Source organism: Pristiophorus japonicus, chromosome 12 (genome assembly GCF_044704955.1).
Source record: "Pristiophorus japonicus isolate sPriJap1 chromosome 12, sPriJap1.hap1, whole genome shotgun sequence".
Taxonomy (NCBI): Eukaryota; Metazoa; Chordata; class Chondrichthyes; family Pristiophoridae; genus Pristiophorus; species Pristiophorus japonicus.
The window spans coordinates 115,247,770-115,268,078 of record NC_091988.1 but is presented as its reverse complement, the minus strand read 5'-3'; the positions used below and the strand labels follow the sequence as shown (position 1 = coordinate 115,268,078).

Here is a 20,309-nt window from a genome sequence, read left to right as displayed (position 1 = left end):
GTCCAGTGCTATTACACTCTGTGTCAGGTGTTGCAATACGCTGTGCCCAGTGTTACTGTACTCTGCATCCAGTGTTACTGTACACTGTACCCAGTGTTACTGTACTCTGTGCCCTTGTGTTACTGTACTCTGTGCCAGTGTTACTTTACTCTGTGCCCCAGTGTTACTGTACTCTGTGCCAGTGTTACTTTACTCTGTGTCCCAGTTTTACTGCATACTGTGCCCCAGTGTTACTGTACTGTGTTTCCCAGTGTTACTGTACTCTGTGCCCCAGTGTTACTGTACTCCGTGCCCCAGTGTTACTGTGTTCTGTGTCCAGTGTCACTGTATTCTGTACCCCAGTGTTACTGTACTCTGTGTCCAGTGTTACTGTGCACTGTGCCCCAGCGTTGCTGTACTCTGTGTCCAGTGTCACTGTATTCTGTACCCCAGTGTTACTGTACTCTTTACCCCAGTGTTACTGTACTCAGTGCCCCAGTTCTACAGAAATATTTGTCCCAGTGTTGTTGTACTCCGTGTCCAGTGTTACTGTACTCTGCGTCCCAGTGTTACTGTACTCTGTGTCCAGTGTCACTGTGCTCTGTGCCCGATGTTACTGTACTCTGTGCCCCAGTGTTGCTGTGCTCTGTGTCCCGTGTTACTGTGCTCTGTGTCCCGTGTTACTGTGCTCTGTGTCCAGTGTTACTGTAATCTAGTCACCGGTGTTACTGTACTCTGTGTCTAGTGTTACTGTGCTCTGTGCCCCAGTGTTACTGTACTCTGTGTCCCAGTGTTACTATAATCTGAGTCCAGTGTTACTGTACTCTGTGCCCCAATGTTACTGTACTCTGTGTCCAGTGTCACTCTACTCCGTGCCCCAGTGTTACTGTATTCTGCATCCAGTGTTACTGTACTCTCTGTCCAGTGCTATTACACTGTGTCTGGTGTTGCAGTAATCTGTGCCCAGTGTTACTGTACTCTGCATCCAGTGTTACTGTACACTGTGCCCTGTGTTACTGTACTCTGTGCCCTAGTGTTACTGTACTCTGTGCCAGTGTTACTTTACTCTGTGCCCCAGTGTTACGTACTCTGTGATCCGTGTCGCTGTACTCTGTCTCCCAGTGTTATTGGACGCAGTTTCCCAGTGTTACTGTACCCTGTGCCCCAGTGTTACTGTACTCCATGTCCAGTGTTACTGTACTCTATGCCCAGTGCTACTGTACACTGTGTCCCAGTGTTACTGTATACTGCATCCAGTGTTACTGTACCCCAGTGTTACTGTACTGTGTTTCCCAGTGTTACTGTACTCTGTGCCCCAGTGTTATTGTACTCCGTGCCCCAGTGTTACTGTGCTCTGTGTCCAGTGTCACTGTATTCTGTACCCCAGTGTTACTGTACTCTGTATCCAGTGTTACTGTGCACTGTGCCCCAGCGTTGCTGTACTCTGTGCCCCAGTGTTGTTGTACTCTTTACCCCAGTGTTACTGTACTCAGTGCCCCAGTTCTACAGAAATAGTTGTCCCAGTGTTGTTGTACTCCGTGTCCAGTGTTACTGTACTCTGTGTCCCAGTGTTACTGTACTCGGAGTCCAGTGTTACTGTACTATGTGCCCCAGTGTTACTGTACTCTGTGCCCAGTGTCACTCTACTCTGTGCCCCAGTGTTACTGCACTCTGTGTCCAGTGTTACTGTACTCTGTGCCCCAGTGTTAATGTGCTCCGTGCCCTAGTGTTAATGTGCTCTGTGTCCAGTGTTATTGTATTCTGTACCCCAGTGTTACTGTATTCTGCATCCAGTGTTACTGTACTCTCTGTCCAGTGCTATTACACTCTGTGTCTGGTATTGCAGTACGCTGTGCCCAGTGTTACTGTACTCTGCATCCAGTGTTACTGTACACTGTACCCAGTGTTACTGTACTCTGTGCCCTTGTGTTACTGTACTCTCTGCCAGTGTTACTTTACTCTGTGCCCCAGTGTTACTGTACTCTGTGCCAGTGTTACTTTAATCTGTGCCCCATGTTTAATGTGCTCTGTGATCCGTGTCGCTGTACTCTGTCTCCCAGTGTTATTGGACGCAGTTTCCCCAGTGTTACTGTACTCTGTGCCCCAGTGTTACTGTACTCCATGTCCAGTGTCACTGTATTCTATGCCCAGTGTTACTGTCCACTGTGTCCCAGTGTTACTGTATTCTGCATCCAGTGTTACTGTACACTGTGCCCCAGTGTTATTGTATTGTGTTTCCCAGTGTTACTGTACTCGGTGCCCCAGTGTTACTGTACTCCGTGCCCCAGTGTTAGTGTGCTCTGTGTCCAGTGTCACTGTATTCTGTACCCCAGTGTTGCTGTACTCAGTGCCCCAGTTCTACAGAAATATTTGTCCGTGTTGTTGTACTCCGCGTCCAGTGTTACTGTACTCTGTGCCCCAGTGTTACTGCACTCTGTGTCCAGTGTTACTGTACTCTGTGCCCCAGTGTTAATGTGCTCTGTGCCCCAGTGTTACTGTACTCTGTGTCCAGTGTTACTGTACTCTGTGCCCCAGTGTTACTGTACTCTGCGCCCCAGAGTTACTGTGCTCTGTGTCTAGTGTTACTGTACTCTGTGTCTCAGTGTTACTGTGCTCTGTGTCCCGTGTTACTGTAATCTAGTCACCAGTGTTACTGTACTCTGTGTCTAGTGTTACTGTGCTCTGTGCCCCAGTGTTACTGTACTCTGCGTCCCAATGTTACTATAATCTGAGTCCAGTTTTACTGTACTCTGTGCCCAGTGTTACAGTACTCTTCATCCAGTGTTACTGTACACTGTGCCCAGTGTTACTGTACTCTGTGCCCTAGTGTTACTGTACTCTGTGCCAGTGTTACTTTACTCTGTGCCCCAGTGTTACTGTACTCCGTGCCCCAGTGTTACTGTGATCTGTGTCCAGTGTCACTGTATTTTGTACCCCAGTGTTGCTGTACTCTGTGTCCAGTGTTACTGTGCACTGTGCCCCAGCGTTGCTGTACTCCGTGCCCCAGTGTTATTGTACTCTTTACCCCAGTGTTACTGTACTCTGAGTCCAGTGTTACTGTACTATGTGCCCCAGTGTTACTGTACTCTGTGCCCAGTGTCACTCTACTCTGTGCCCCAGTGTTACTGCACTCTGTGTCCAGTGTTACTGTACTCTGTGCCCCAGTGTTAATGTGCTCCGTGCCCTAGTGTTAATGTGCTCTGTGTCCAGTGTTATTGTATTCTGTACCCCAGTGTTACTGTATTCTGCATCCAGTGTTACTGTACTCTCTGTCCAGTGCTATTACACTCTGTGTCTGGTATTGCAGTACGCTGTGCCCAGTGTTACTGTACTCTGCATCCAGTGTTACTGTACACTGTACCCAGTGTTACTGTACTCTGTGCCCTTGTGTTACTGTACTCTCTGCCAGTGTTACTTTACTCTGTGCCCCAGTGTTACTGTACTCTGTGCCAGTGTTACTTTAATCTGTGCCCCATGTTTAATGTGCTCTGTGATCCGTGTCGCTGTACTCTGTCTCCCAGTGTTATTGGACGCAGTTTCCCCAGTGTTACTGTACTCTGTGCCCCAGTGTTACTGTACTCCATGTCCAGTGTCACTGTATTCTATGCCCAGTGTTACTGTCCACTGTGTCCCAGTGTTACTGTATTCTGCATCCAGTGTTACTGCACACTGTGCCCCAGTGTTATTGTATTGTGTTTCCCAGTGTTACTGTACTCGGTGCCCCAGTGTTACTGTACTCCGTGCCCCAGTGTTAGTGTGCTCTGTGTCCAGTGTCACTGTATTCTGTACCCCAGTGTTGCTGTACTCAGTGCCCCAGTTCTACAGAAATATTTGTCCGTGTTGTTGTACTCCGCGTCCAGTGTTACTGTACTCTGTGCCCCAGTGTTACTGCACTCTGTGTCCAGTGTTACTGTACTCTGTGCCCCAGTGTTAATGTGCTCTGTGCCCCAGTGTTACTGTACTCTGTGTCCAGTGTTACTGTACTCTGTGCCCCAGTGTTACTGTACTCTGCGCCCCAGAGTTACTGTGCTCTGTGTCTAGTGTTACTGTACTCTGTGTCTCAGTGTTACTGTGCTCTGTGTCCCGTGTTACTGTAATCTAGTCACCAGTGTTACTGTACTCTGTGTCTAGTGTTACTGTGCTCTGTGCCCCAGTGTTACTGTACTCTGCGTCCCAATGTTACTATAATCTGAGTCCAGTTTTACTGTACTCTGTGCCCAGTGTTACAGTACTCTTCATCCAGTGTTACTGTACACTGTGCCCAGTGTTACTGTACTCTGTGCCCTAGTGTTACTGTACTCTGTGCCAGTGTTACTTTACTCTGTGCCCCAGTGTTACTGTACTCCGTGCCCCAGTGTTACTGTGATCTGTGTCCAGTGTCACTGTATTTTGTACCCCAGTGTTGCTGTACTCTGTGTCCAGTGTTACTGTGCACTGTGCCCCAGCGTTGCTGTACTCCGTGCCCCAGTGTTATTGTACTCTTTACCCCAGTGTTACTGTACTCCGTGCCCCAGTTCTACAGAAATATTTGTCCCAGTGTTGTTGTACTCCGTGTCCACTGTTACTGTACTCTGTGTCCCAGTGTTACTGTACTATGTGCCCCAGTGTTACTGTACTATGTGCCCCAGTGTTACTGTACTCTGTGTCCAGTGTCACTCTACTCTGTGCCCCAGTGTTACTGCACTCTAAGTAAGTGTCACTCTACTCTGTGCCCCAGTGTTACTGCACTCTGTGCCCTAGTGTTACTGTAGTCTGTGTCCCAGTGTTACTGTACTCTCTGTCCAGTGTTACTGTACTCTGTGCCCCAGTGTTACTGTACTCTGAGTACAGTGTTACTGTACTATGTGCCCAAGTGTTACTGTACTCTGTGTCCAATGTCACTCTACTCTGTGCCCCAGTGTTACTGCACTCTGTGTCCAGTGTTACTGTACTCTGTGCCCCAGTGTTAATGTGCTCTGTGCCCCAGTGTTACTGTAGTCTGTGTCCCAGTGTTACTGTACTCTCTGTCCAGTGTTACTGCATTCCATGTCCCAGAGTTACTGTACTCTCTGTCCAATGTTACTGCAGTCTATGGCCAGTGTTACTGTACTCTGTGTCCAGTGTTACTGTACTCTGTGCCCCAGTGTTAATGTGCTCTGTGCCCTAGTGTTAATGTGCTCTGTGTCCAGTGTTATTGTATTCTGTACCCCAGTGTTACTGTGCTCTATGTCCAGTGTTATTGTACTCTGTATCAAGTGTTACTGTTCTCAATATCCAGTATTACTGTACTCTGTGTCCCAGTGTTACTGTACTCTGAGTACAGTGTTACTGTACTATGTGCCCAAGTGTTACTGTACTCTGTGTCCAATGTCACTCTACTCTGTGCCCCAGTGTTACTGCACTCTGTGTCCAGTGTTACTGTACTCTGTGCCCCAGTGTTAATGTGCTCTGTGCCCCAGTGTTACTGTGGTCTGTGTCCCAGTGTTACTGTACTCTCTGTCCAGTGTTACTGCATTCCATGTCCCAGAGTTACTGTACTCTCTGTCCAATGTTACTGCAGTCTATGGCCAGTGTTACTGTACTCTGTGTCCAGTGCTACCGTACTCCATGTCCAGTGTTACTGCATTCCGTGACCTAGTGTTATTGCCCTCTGTGCCCATTGTTACTGTGCTCTGTAAACAATGTTACTGTACCCTCTGTCAAATTGTTACTGTTCACTGTGTCCAGTGTTACTGTATTGTCTTCCTAGTGTAACTGCACTCTGTGCCCCAGTGTTACTGTACTCAGTGCCCAGTGTTATTGTACTCTGTGCCCCAGTGTTACTGTACTCTGCGCCCCAGTGTTACTGTGCTCTGTGTACAGTGTTACTGTACTCTGTGTCCCGTGTTACTGTGTTCTGTGTCCCATGTTACTGAAATCTAGTCACCAGTGTGACAGTACTCTGTGTCTAGTGTTACTGTGCTCTGTGCCCCAGTGTTACTGTACTCTGTGTCCCAATGTAACTATAATCTGAGTCCAGTGTTACTGTACTCTGTGCCCAGTGTTACTGTACTCTGCATCCAGTGTTACTGTACACTGTCCCCAGTGTTACTGTACTCTGTGCCCTTGTGTTACTGTACTCTGTGCCAGTGTTACTGCACTCTGTGATCCGTGTCACTGTACTCTGTCTCCCAGTGTTATTGGGTGCAGTTTCCCAGTGTTACTGTACCCTGTGCCCTAGCGTTACTGTACTCCATGTCCAGTGTTTCTGTACTCTATGCCCAGTGTTACTGTACACTGTGGCCCAGCGTTACTGTATTCTGCATCCAGTGTTACTGTACACTGTGCCCCAGTGTTACTGTACTGTGTTTCCCAGTGTTACTGTACTCTGTGCCCCAGTGTTACTGTACTCCGTGCCCCAGTGTTACTGTGCTCTGTGTCCAGTGTCACTGTATTCTGTACCCCAGTGTTGCTGTACTCTGTGTCCAGTGTTACTGTGCACTGTGCCCCAGCGTTGCTGTACTCTGTGCCCCAGTGTTATTGTACTCTTTACCCCAGTGTTACTGTACTCAGTGCCCCAGTTCTACAGAAATATTTGTCCCAGTGTTGTTGTACTCCGTGCCCAGTGTTACTGTACTCTGTGTCCCAGTGTTACTGTACTCTGAGTCCAGTGTTACTGTACTATGTGCCCCAGTGTTACTGTACTCTGTGTCCAGTGTCACTCTACTCTGTGCCCCAGTGTTAATGTGCTCTGTGCCCTAGTGTTAATGTGCTCTGTGTCCAGTGTTATTGTATTCTGTACCCCAGTGTTACTATGCTCTGTGTCCAGTGTTATTGTACTCTGTATCAAGTGTTACTGTTCTCAATATCCAGTATTACTGTACTCTGTGCCCCAGTGTTACTGTACTCTGAGTACAGTGTTACTGTACTATGTGCCCAAGTGTTACTGTACTCTGTGTCCAGCGTCACTCTACTCTGTGCCCCAGTGTTACTGCACTCTGTGTCCAGTGTTACTGTACTCTGTGCCCCAGTGTTAATGTGCTCTGTGCCCCAGTGTTACTGTAGTCTGTGTCCCAGTGTTACTGTACTCTCTGTCCAGTGTTACTGCATTCCATGTCCCAGAGTTACTGTACTCTCTGTCCAATGTTACTGCAGTCTATGGCCAGTGTTACTGTACTCTGTGTCCAGTGTTACTGTACTCTGTGCCCCAGTGTTAATGTGCTCTGTGCCCTAGTGTTAATGTGCTCTGTGTCCAGTGTTATTGTATTCTGTACCCCAGTGTTACTGTGCTCTGTGTCCAGTGTTATTGTACTCGGTATCAAGTGTTACTGTTCTCAATATCCAGTATTACTGTACTCTGTGCCCCAGTGTTACTGTACTCTGAGTACAGTGTTACTGTACTATGTGCCCAAGTGTTACTGTACTCTGTGTCCAATGTCACTCTACTCTGTGCCCCAGTGTTACTGCACTCTGTGTCCAGTGTTACTGTACTCTGTGCCCCAGTGTTAATGTGCTCTGTGCCCTAGTGTTACTGTAGTCTGTGTCCCAGTGTTACTGTACTCTCTGTCCAGTGTTACTGCATTCCATGTCCCAGAGTTACTGTACTCTCTGTCCAATGTTACTGCAGTCTATGGCCAGTGTTACTGTACTCTGTGTCCAGTGCTACTGTACTCCATGTCCAGTGTTACTGCATTCCGTGACCTAGTGTTATTGCCCTCTGTGCCCATTGTTACTGTGCTCTGTAAACAATGTTACTGTACCCTCTGTCAAATTGTTACTGTTCACTGTGTCCAGTGTTACTGTATTGTCTTCCTAGTGTAACTGCACTCTGTGCCCCAGTGTTACTGTACTCTGTGCCCAGTGTTATTGTACTCTGTGCCCCAGTGTTACTGTACTCTGCACCCCAGTGTTACTGTGCTCTGTGTACAGTGTTACTGTACTCTGTGTCCCGTGTTACTGTGCTCTGTGTCCCGTGTTACTGTAATCTAGTCACCAGTGTGACTGTACTCTGTGTCCAGTGTTACTGTGCTCTGTGTCCCAATGTAACTATAATCTGAGTCCAGTGTTACTGTACTCTGTGCCCAGTGTTACTGTACTATGTGCCCCAGTGTTACTGTACTCTGTGTCCAGTGTCACTCTACTCTGTGCCCCAGTGTTAATGTGCTCTGTGCCCTAGTGTTAATGTGCTCTGTGTCCAGTGTTATTGTATTCTGTACCCCAGTGTTACTATGCTCTGTGTCCAGTGTTATTGTACTCTGTATCAAGTGTTACTGTTCTCAATATCCAGTATTACTGTACTCTGTGCCCCAGTGTTACTGTACTCTGAGTACAGTGTTACTGTACTATGTGCCCAAGTGTTACTGTACTCTGTGTCCAGCGTCACTCTACTCTGTGCCCCAGTGTTACTGCACTCTGTGTCCAGTGTTACTGTACTCTGTGCCCCAGTGTTAATGTGCTCTGTGCCCCAGTGTTACTGTAGTCTGTGTCCCAGTGTTACTGTACTCTCTGTCCAGTGTTACTGCATTCCATGTCCCAGAGTTACTGTACTCTCTGTCCAATGTTACTGCAGTCTATGGCCAGTGTTACTGTACTCTGTGTCCAGTGTTACTGTACTCTGTGCCCCAGTGTTAATGTGCTCTGTGCCCTAGTGTTAATGTTCTCTGTGTCCAGTGTTATTGTATTCTGTACCCCAGTGTTACTGTGCTCTGTGTCCAGTGTTATTGTACTCGGTATCAAGTGTTACTGTTCTCAATATCCAGTATTACTGTACTCTGTGCCCCAGTGTTACTGTACTCTGAGTACAGTGTTACTGTACTATGTGCCCAAGTGTTACTGTACTCTGTGTCCAATGTCACTCTACTCTGTGCCCCAGTGTTACTGCACTCTGTGTCCAGTGTTACTGTACTCTGTGCCCCAGTGTTAATGTGCTCTGTGCCCTAGTGTTACTGTAGTCTGTGTCCCAGTGTTACTGTACTCTCTGTCCAGTGTTACTGCATTCCATGTCCCAGAGTTACTGTACTCTCTGTCCAATGTTACTGCAGTCTATGGCCAGTGTTACTGTACTCTGTGTCCAGTGCTACTGTACTCCATGTCCAGTGTTACTGCATTCCGTGACCTAGTGTTATTGCCCTCTGTGCCCATTGTTACTGTGCTCTGTAAACAATGTTACTGTACCCTCTGTCAAATTGTTACTGTTCACTGTGTCCAGTGTTACTGTATTGTCTTCCTAGTGTAACTGCACTCTGTGCCCCAGTGTTACTGTACTCTGTGCCCAGTGTTAGTGTACTCTGTGCCCCAGTGTTACTGTACTCTGCACCCCAGTGTTACTGTGCTCTGTGTACAGTGTTACTGTACTCTGTGTCCCGTGTTACTGTGCTCTGTGTCCCGTGTTACTGTAATCTAGTCACCAGTGTGAATGTACTCTGTGTCCAGTGTTACTGTGCTCTGTGCCCCAGTGTTACTGTACTCTGTGTCCCAATGTAACTATAATCTGAGTCCAGTGTTACTGTACTCTGTGCCCAGCGTTACTGTACTCTGCATCCAGTGTTACTGTACACTGTGCCCAGTGTTACTGTACTCTGTGCCCTTGTGTTACTGTACTCTGTGCCAGTGTTACTTTACTCTGTGCCCCAGTGTTACTGCACTCTGTGATCCGTGTCACTGTACTCTGTCTCCCAGTGTTATTGGACGCAGTTTCCCAGTGTTACTGTACCCTGTGCCCCAGTGTTACTGTACTCCATGTCCAGTGTTACTGTACTCTATGCCCAGTGTTACTGTACACTGTGGCCCAGCATTACTGTATTCTGCATCCAGTGTTACTGTACACTGTGCCCCAGTGTTACTGTACTGTGTTTCCCAGTGTTACTGTACTCTGTGCCCCAGTGTTACTGTACTCCGTGCCCCAGTGTTACTGTGCTCTGTGTCCAGTGTCACTGTATTCTTTACCCCAGTGTTGCTGTACTCTGTGTCCAGTGTTACTGTGCACTGTGCCCCAGAGTTGCTGTACTCTGTGCCACAGTGTTATTGTACTCTTTACCCCAGTGTTACTGTACTCGGTGCCCCAGTTCTACAGAAATATTTGTCCCAGTGTTGTTGTACTCCGTGCCCAGTGTTACTGTACTCTGTGTCCCAGTGTTACTGTACTCTGAGTCCAGTGTTACTGTACTATGTGCCCCAGTGTTACTGTACTCTGCACCCCAGTGTTACTGTGCTCTGTGTACAGTGTTACTGTACTCTGTGTCCCGTGTTACTGTGCTCTGTGTCCCGTGTTACTGTAATCTAGTCACCAGTGTGACTGTACTCTGTGTCCAGTGTTACTGTGCTCTGTGTCCCAATGTAACTATAATCTGAGTCCAGTGTTACTGTACTCTGTGCCCAGTGTTACTGTACTATGTGCCCCAGTGTTACTGTACTCTGTGGCCAGTGTCACTCTACTCTGTGCCCCAGTGTTAATGTGCTCTGTGCCCTAGTGTTAATGTGCTCTGTGTCCAGTGTTATTGTATTCTGTACCCCAGTGTTACTATGCTCTGTGTCCAGTGTTATTGTACTCTGTATCAAGTGTTACTGTTCTCAATATCCAGTATTACTGTACTCTGTGCCCCAGTGTTACTGTACTCTGAGTACAGTGTTACTGTACTATGTGCCCAAGTGTTACTGTACTCTGTGTCCAGCGTCACTCTACTCTGTGCCCCAGTGTTACTGCACTCTGTGTCCAGTGTTACTGTACTCTGTGCCCCAGTGTTAATGTGCTCTGTGCCCCAGTGTTACTGTAGTCTGTGTCCCAGTGTTACTGTACTCTCTGTCCAGTGTTACTGCATTCCATGTCCCAGAGTTACTGTACTCTCTGTCCAATGTTACTGCAGTCTATGGCCAGTGTTACTGTACTCTGTGTCCAGTGTTACTGTACTCTGTGCCCCAGTGTTAATGTGCTCTGTGCCCTAGTGTTAATGTTCTCTGTGTCCAGTGTTATTGTATTCTGTACCCCAGTGTTACTGTGCTCTGTGTCCAGTGTTATTGTACTCGGTATCAAGTGTTACTGTTCACAATATCCAGTATTACTGTACTCTGTGCCCCAGTGTTACTGTACTCTGAGTACAGTGTTACTGTACTATGTGCCCAAGTGTTACTGTACTCTGTGTCCAATGTCACTCTACTCTGTGCCCCAGTGTTACTGCACTCTGTGTCCAGTGTTACTGTACTCTGTGCCCCAGTGTTAATGTGCTCTGTGCCCTAGTGTTACTGTAGTCTGTGTCCCAGTGTTACTGTACTCTCTGTCCAGTGTTACTGCATTCCATGTCCCAGAGTTACTGTACTCTCTGTCCAATGTTACTGCAGTCTATGGCCAGTGTTACTGTACTCTGTGTCCAGTGCTACTGTACTCCATGTCCAGTGTTACTGCATTCCGTGACCTAGTGTTATTGCCCTCTGTGCCCATTGTTACTGTGCTCTGTAAACAATGTTACTGTACCCTCTGTCAAATTGTTACTGTTCACTGTGTCCAGTGTTACTGTATTGTCTTCCTAGTGTAACTGCACTCTGTGCCCCAGTGTTACTGTACTCTGTGCCCAGTGTTAGTGTACTCTGTGCCCCAGTGTTACTGTACTCTGCACCCCAGTGTTACTGTGCTCTGTGTACAGTGTTACTGTACTCTGTGTCCCGTGTTACTGTGCTCTGTGTCCCGTGTTACTGTAATCTAGTCACCAGTGTGAATGTACTCTGTGTCCAGTGTTACTGTGCTCTGTGCCCCAGTGTTACTGTACTCTGTGTCCCAATGTAACTATAATCTGAGTCCAGTGTTACTGTACTCTGTGCCCAGCGTTACTGTACTCTGCATCCAGTGTTACTGTACACTGTGCCCAGTGTTACTGTACTCTGTGCCCTTGTGTTACTGTACTCTGTGCCAGTGTTACTTTACTCTGTGCCCCAGTGTTACTGCACTCTGTGATCCGTGTCACTGTACTCTGTCTCCCAGTGTTATTGGACGCAGTTTCCCAGTGTTACTGTACCCTGTGCCCCAGTGTTACTGTACTCCATGTCCAGTGTTACTGTACTCTATGCCCAGTGTTACTGTACACTGTGGCCCAGCATTACTGTATTCTGCATCCAGTGTTACTGTACACTGTGCCCCAGTGTTACTGTACTGTGTTTCCCAGTGTTACTGTACTCTGTGCCCCAGTGTTACTGTACTCCGTGCCCCAGTGTTACTGTGCTCTGTGTCCAGTGTCACTGTATTCTTTACCCCAGTGTTGCTGTACTCTGTGTCCAGTGTTACTGTGCACTGTGCCCCAGAGTTGCTGTACTCTGTGCCACAGTGTTATTGTACTCTTTACCCCAGTGTTACTGTACTCGGTGCCCCAGTTCTACAGAAATATTTGTCCCAGTGTTGTTGTACTCCGTGCCCAGTGTTACTGTACTCTGTGTCCCAGTGTTACTGTACTCTGAGTCCAGTGTTACTGTACTATGTGCCCCAGTGTTACTGTACTCTGTGTCCAGTGCCACTCTACTCTGTGCCCCAGTGTTAATGTGCTCTGTGCCCTAGTGTTAATGTGCTCTGTGTCCAGTGTTATTGTATTCTGTACCCCAGTGTTACTATGCTCTGTGTCCAGTGTTATTGTACTCTGTAGCAAGCGTTACTGTTCTCAATATCCAGTATTACTGTACTCTGTGCCCCAGTGTTACTGTACTCTGAGTACAGTGTTACTGTACTATGTGCCCAAGTGTTACTGTACTCTGTGTCCAGCGTCACTCTACTCTGTGCCCCAGTGTTACTGCACTCTGTGCCCCAGTGTTACTGCACTCTGTGTCCAGTGTTACTGTACTCTGTGCCCCAGTGTTAATGTGCTCTGCGCCCCAGTGTTACTGTAGTCTGTGTCCCAGTGTTACTGTACTCTCTGTCCAGTGTTACTGCATTCCATGTCCCAGAGTTACTGTACTCTCTGTCCAATGTTACTGCAGTCTATGGCCAGTGTTACTGTACTCTGTGTCCAGTGCTACTGTACTCCATGTCCAGTGTTACTGTATTCCGTGACCTAGTGTTATTGCCCTCTGTGCCCATTGTTACTGTGCTCTGTAAACAATGTTACTGTACCCTGTGTCAAATTGTTACTGTTCACTGTGTCCAGTGTTACTGTATTGTCTTCCTAGTGTAACTGCACTCTGTGCGCCAGTGTTACTGTACTCTGTGCCCAGTGTTACTGTACTCTGTGCCCCAGTGTTACTGTACTCTGCGCCCCAGTGTTACTGTGCTCTGTGTACAGTGTTACTGTACTCTGTGTCCCAGTGTTTCTGTAATCTGTACACCAGTGTTTCTGTAATCTGCACACCAATGTTACTGTACTCTGTGTCCAGTGTTACTGTAATCTATTCACCAGTGTTACTGTACTCTGTGTCCAGTGTTACTGTACTCTGTGCCCCAGTGTTACTATAATCTGAGTCCAGTGTTACTGTACTCTGTGCCCCAATGTTACTGTACTCTGTGTCCAGTGTCACTCTACTCCGTGCCCCAGTGTTACTGCACTCTGTGTCCAGTGTTACTTGTACTCTGTGCCCCAGTGTTACTGTGCTCTGTGCCCCAGTGTTACTGTGCTCTGTGTCCAGTGTCACTGTATTCTGTACCCCAGTGTTACTGTTCTATGTGTCCAGTGTTACTGTACATTGTGCCCCAGCATTGCTGTACTCTGTGCCCCAGTGTTATTGTACTCTTCACCCCAGTGTTACTGTACTCAGTGACCCAGTGCTACAGAAATCTTTGTCCCAGTGTTATTGTACTCCGTGTCCAGTGTTACTGTAATCTGTGTCCCAGTGTTACTGTACTCTGAGTCCAGTGTTACTGTACTCTGTGTCCAGCGTCACTCTACTCTGTGCCCCAGTGTTACTGCACTCTGTGCCCAGTGTTACTGTATTCTGTGCCCCAGTGTTAATGTGCTCTGTGCCCCAGTGTTACTGTGCTCTGTGTCCAGTGTTATCGTATTCTGTACCCCAGTGTTACTTTGCTCTGTGTCCAGTGTTATTGTGCTCTGTGTCCAGTGTTACTGTATTCTGTGTACCAGTGTTACTGTAGTCTGTGTCCCAGTGTTACTGTACTCTCTGTCCAGTGTTACTGCATTCCATGTCCCAGAGTTACTGTACTCTCTGTCCAATGTTACTGTAGTCTGTGTCCAGTGTTACTGTATTCTGTGACCCAGTGTTACTCTACTCTCTGTCCAGTGTTAATGTACTCTGTGTCCCAGTGTTACTATATCCTGTTTCCCACTGTTACTGGACACTATGTTCAATGTTACTGTACTCTGTGCCCCAGTGTTACTGTACTCTGTCCTGTGTTACTGTACTCTGTGTCCAGTTTTACTTTTCTCTGTGGCCAGTGTTACTGTATTCTGTGCCCAGTGTTACGGTACTCTCTGTCCAGTGTCTCTGTACTCTGTGTCCAGTGTTACTGTAGTCTGTGTCCCAGTGTTACTGTACTCTGCATCCAGTGTTACTGTACTCCGTGCCCAGTACTATTACACTCTGTCTGGTGTTACAGTACTCTGTGCCCAGTGTTACTGTACTCTGCATCCAGTGTTGCTGTACACTGTGCCCAGTGTTACTGTACTCTGTGCCCTAGTGTTACTGTACTCTGTGCCAGTCTTACTTTACTCTGTGCCCCAGTGTTACTGTACTCTGTGAAACGTGTTTCTGTACTCTGTCTCCCAGTGTTATTGGACGCAGTTTCCCAATGTTACTGTATCCTGTGCCCCAGTGTTACTGCACGCTGTGTCCATTGTTACTGTACTCAATGCCCAGTGTTACTGTACACTGTGTCCCAGTGTTACTGTATTCTGCATCCCGTGTTACTGTACACTGTGCCCCAGTGTTACTGTACTGTGTTTCCCAGTGTTACTGTACTCTGTGCCCCAGTGTTACTATATTCTATGTCCACTGTTACTGTACTGCATGTCCCAGTGTTACTGTACTCTGTGCCCAGTGTTACTGTACGCTGTGCCCAGTGTAACTGTACTCTGTGCCCAGTGCTCCTGTACTCTCTATCCCAGTGTTACTTTACTGTGTCCAGTATTACTGTACTCTGTGTCCCAGTGCTACTGTACTCTCTAACCCAGTGTTACTTTACTCTATGTCGAGTGTTACTTTACTCTGTGTCCAGTGCTTCTGTACCCTGTGTCCCAGTGTTACTCTTCTCTATGACCCAGTGTCACTATACTCTGAGCCTCAGTTTTACTGAATTCTGTGCCTCAGTGTTACTGTACTCTGACCCAGTGTTACTGTACTGTGTCCCAGTGTTACTGTATTTTGTGCCTCAGTGTTACTGTACTCTGTCCCAGTGTTACTGTACTTTGTGGCCCTGTGTTACCTTAATCTGTGCCCAACATCGACCTGCAAGAGACCGTCAGTGGCAGGTCGTGTCCATAAAAGGAGCGGTGAGCAGCGGCCATGGGCAGCGTGGAGGCGTACCACTATAAGGTACAGCGCGAGCTGGTGCAGGAGGGCGACGGCAGCGAAGAGGGATGTCATCAAGGTCCAGGTTGGTGATTGGAGCGTGGGCTGGTACAGCAGGAGCAGCGAGGTCAGGGCGAAGGAGCGGCGAGAGACTGTAGAGGGATGTGATCGGGGCCCAGGGAATGCGTGAGTTCAGGGCCAGAAGAGCCGAGGGCCCAGGGGCAGCACGGACCAGCCCACACTGCAATATGTGTGCGCGTTAGGTCTGTGCAGCAGAGCTGGTCTCCAGTCACCTTGGTTAATCCTTGCCACTGGATCAAGAACTAGCTCTGTCAAGTCCGTGTGCTGGCACCAACCTCAGCGTCCTCGGCCAGGCCAACATCCCCAGCATTGAAGCACTGACCACACTTGATCAGCTCTGCTGGGCAGGCCACATTTTTCACATGCCTGACACGAGACTCCCAAAGCAAGCGCTCTACTCGGAACTCCTTCATGGCAAACGAGCCAAAGGTGGGCAGAGGGAACGTTACAAGGACACCCTCAAAGCCTCCCTGATAAAGTGCAACATCCCCACCGACACCTGGAAGTCCCTGGCCAAAGACCGCCCTCAGTGGAGGAAGTGCATCCGGGAGGGCACTGAGCACCTCGAGACTCATCGCTGAGAGCATGCAGAAATCAAGCGCAGGCAGCGGAAGGAGCGTGCGGCAAACCAGTCCACCCACCCTTACCCTCAACGACTATCTGTCCCACCTGTGACAGGGACTGTGGCTCTCGTATTGAACTGTTCAGTCACCTCAGGACTCATCCTAAGAGTGGAAGCAAGTCTTCCTCGATTCCAAGGGACTGCCTATAATGATGATGATGATGTGGTGGCTGGTGTGCAATGGCCACCCCACGATAAAAAAATCCACGCAGGCATCTTCCACCCTTCAAGATTTAATTTGGGATCTGGCATTTTATGTTCTTCATTGAAACACCTGTGAACTCATCTTTTTCTGGTGTGGAAACAAGTCATCTTCGTTTCGAGATATTGCCTATGATGAAGACTCTGTGTCCCAATGTTATTGTACTCTGTGTCCGAGTGTTACTGTACTCTGTGTCCAGTGTTACTGTACTCTGTGCCCCAGTGTTACTGTATTCCATGTCCAGTGTTACTGTATGCTGTTTCCCACTGTTACTGTACTCTATGTCCGTGTTATTGTATTCTGTGTCCAGTGTTAATGTACTCTGTGCCCCAGTGTTACTGTACTCCACGTCCAGTGTTATTGTATGCTGTTTCCCACTGTTACTGTACTCTGTCTCCAGTGTTACTGTACTCTGTGCCCCAGTGTTACTGTACTCTGTGTCCAGTGTTACTGTACTCTGTGTCCTAGTGTTACTGTACTCTATGTCCATGTTATTGTATTCCGTGTCCAGTGTTAATGTACTCTGTGCCCCAGTGTTACTGTACTCCATGTCCAGTATTACTGTATGCTGTTTCCCACTGTTACTGTACTCTGTCTCCAGTGTTACTGTACTCTGTGTCCAATGATACTGTACTCTGTGCCCCAGTGTTACTGTACTCTGTGCCCCAGTGTTACTGTACTCTGTGCACCAGTGTTACTGTACTCTGTGTCCCAGTGTTACTCTCATACCTTTGTGTTCTGCTGCAGCTGTAGCCTCTGATCTCATTGCTGCTCCGATGAAAACTCCATGCTGCCAGCTGAAGGTTTCATACACCAGAGGGACTCCTGGAATGGAACGGAAAGTCTTTGTAATACTGGTCTGCTACCCACTGCACAGTTCTTGTATATTTTTCAATTTCTTCCACCTTGTGCCTTGGTCAGCCCAATCCCACACTTGTTCAGTCGGATGATAGTCTTCGATGGCTATGCTGCGGCATTCCATGGAAGGGAGGATCTACTTGCCATCTAGTCGTAAAACTAGCACTGAAGTCACTGACAATGACAATCTAGCAATCTCTATAATGGGCGGCTGATGTGAAATGCCAGTTTTAGACCCAGGTGGCTAGTTGAAAATCTATCCCATCATTCTCATTACCGACACATGTTTGGATCAAGCAAAGTGTGTTTTGCAGCTGGGCTAGGGAGAGAGAACTTGCATTTAAGTTGCTACTTTCATGACCTTAGGATGTCTCAAATCGCTTCAAGACCAATGAATTACTTTTGAAGCATAGTCACTGTTGCAATGTCGGAAAGACGGCAACCAATTTGCGCAGCAAGATCCCACAAACAGCAAAGAGATAACGAGATAACCTGTTGGCTGATGGATAAATAATGCCCAGGACATAGTGAAAACTCCACAACAAGTCTTCGAATAGTGTCACAGGATCTTTAGTGGAGAGGGTGGATGGGGTTCCGTTCACGGGATGTGGGCATCGCTGGCAAGGCCAGCATTTGTTGCCCATTCCTAATTGTGCTTGAGAAGGTGGTGCACCGCCTTATTGAACCACTGCAGTCCGTGTGGTGAAGGTGCTCCCACAGTGCTGTTAGGGAGGGAGTTCCAAGATTTTGACCCAGCGACAATGAAGGTGACTTGGAGGGGAACTTGCAAGTGATGCTGTTCCCATGCGCCTGCTGCCCTTGTCCTTCTAGGTGGTAGAGGTCGTGGGTTTGGGAGTTGCTGCCAAAGAAGGCTTGGCGAATTGCTGCAGTGCATCTTGTAGATGCTACACACTGCAGCCACGGTGCGCCGGTGGTGGAGGGAGTGAATGTTGAAGGTAATGCATGGGGTGCCAATCAAGCGGGCTGCTTTGTCCTGCATGGTGTTGTTGGAGCTGCACTCATCCAGACAAAAATATAGCACTTCTTCAGTGCTGCACTAGATTAGATTAAGTGCTGAAGTCCTTGAGTGAGACTTGAACCCATGACAATCTGACTCAGGCAGAGATTGTGCCATTGAGCCAAGGCTGGTATTAGAAATGCTTTGAACTAATGGACAGATCGACAGCCAACATTTCCTTCCCAACCCAAGGCATCCTTTACCCGAACGATGCTAGGTCCAGTAACCAGGCTGAAATTTAGAAAATGTCATTAACACGGACAGTGTACTCAAAATTTCCGTCAATGAAAGGGTTTGTTCATTGGCTCTGAGTCACGGTGAGAGTTCCTGGGCTATCTGAGCAGCAGTCAGTACAATACTACTGTTCCAGGCTCTGCGTTGTAATATATATTGTGGATCGAGGTGTTTCCAATGTGGAAAATAACAACAAGTAAAACATTAGACATTTTACGAAGATTATTTTCTTCATTTGGCCTCCCAGAAGAAATTGTTTTTGATAATGGACCACAATTTTGTTCAGAAGAATTTGCATAGTTCACAAGCAACAATGGTGTGAAACATACTAAGGTTGCACCGTACCGCCCTGCTTCAAATGGTGCAGCAGAGCGCACAGTATAAATTGTAAAATGGGTCCTCATCAAACAGATGTTGGATCCAAATCCAAAGAAACGATAGTTGTCATTGGGCCACAAATTTGACTAATTTTCTATTTAAGTATCGTAATACTCCTCATTCAATTACTCGTAGAACACCAGCAGAGTTGTTTCTCAAACAACAGCCACAAATCAGATTCTCGTTGTTAAAACTTGGCACAGTCATTAGAAGAGAAACAATTAAGATAGAAAGAGAATCATAATAGAGGTAGAGTTAAAGAGAGAAGTGTGAAATTAAATCAGAAGGTGAGAGTGAAGAACCATCACCATAAATGGTTAAAGTGATTACCAGGAAGAGTGGTGATATGTGGTCCTCGCACATATTGGTCAAGATGTTTGATCATGGACAGGTTAGGTTTGTTCACATTGATCATATTTTACCTACAAACGTGGAAGGAGTTGAAGGTTGGAATGATTCGATTACTTCTAACTCATCAGATAGTTTTGATACAAGTAAAGTACCAGTCGCAAATCCTACATCAAATATACTGGAAACAAGTCCAAGAGAAAGTCAGAATTTAAGTCTGAGTCCGAGTCAGGCAGACAAACAGTCTGAAGTTAGAAAGAGTTCAAATGTAAATAAATCAAGGGCATACCCTTGGAGGGAAACTTTCCTCAGGATCAGCCTAGAATGAGTCTAAGTTTGACACCATGTTTGGAAGGTTCTGTTCGAGAGCGAAGGTATCCTCTTTGAAACAGAAAACAAGTGGTTAAGCTTGATTTGTAAATGTGGTAAAATAAGTCCGTATCTTTTGTTATGTATAACCATACAAGTTATGTATGATTGTTTGTTATAATTACTTCTTCATTAAGGAGGAAGAAATGTAATTATAGATAGCTGCATCTGGTGGACTAAGTGGCAATGCAGCCCGTGCTGTTTACAACAATAAAGAGGGAACAGGTCACCTGAGTGGGTTCCTGATGTTAGCAGTCATCTTACAGCTTGTGTGTGTTTGTGAGTTGTATTGAAGATATAACATGCGTCACACTGTGGCTAATCCTTATTGTGATGCTCTATAGGTTAGGCTATTGTACCTTTTGGCCTCCTTCCTCCAAAGACAATTCCTTCAATGGAAACCCCTTCGGGAGACTCCCAGTGTGGGTCAATGATCGGACACTGTCTAGCAGGAGCACAGAACCTGGCGTTGGGGTGCGAACATGGTTCTCCATCCTCGGGCACCCACTCTTTGTTTTTCCATGAAATCACTGTGACGTCGGGGAGCAGTGTTTCATCGATTCCTTCCCAGTAAACACCCCCATCGCTGGTCTCTGCCACATTGGTGAAAATGGTGTTGTTGCTGATGGTTTCCATTGCGTTTGGGTTTGTTTTCATCGATGTGCCGGGAGCGACGCCGAAGAAGCCATTTTCTGGGTTGATTGCTCTCAGGTTACCTGTAGGAAGGTCCAGTAAGGTACTTCTTAATAAACTCATCGGACTTTCACACCAGGCAACACACAGCAGAGACTTGCCCAAATAATTGCTTCACATTTGCCTTAAACTATAGA

At 47.2% G+C, this 20,309-nt stretch overlaps 1 protein-coding gene across 1 annotated transcript in view; it reads right to left on the bottom strand.

Moving 5' to 3' along the window:
* Positions 1 to 20,309, bottom strand: part of LOC139276977 (phosphoenolpyruvate carboxykinase, cytosolic [GTP]-like) — a 95,253-nt gene that overhangs the window by 62,771 nt on the left and 12,173 nt on the right. Inside the window, exons 6-7 of the mRNA XM_070894974.1 lie at positions 19,839 to 20,195; positions 17,004 to 17,099 (exon numbers count right to left, since the gene is read on the bottom strand). Of these exons, the coding sequence (XP_070751075.1) occupies positions 17,004 to 17,099; positions 19,839 to 20,195 (453 nt within the window). The remainder of the gene's footprint in view (positions 1 to 17,003; positions 17,100 to 19,838; positions 20,196 to 20,309) is intronic.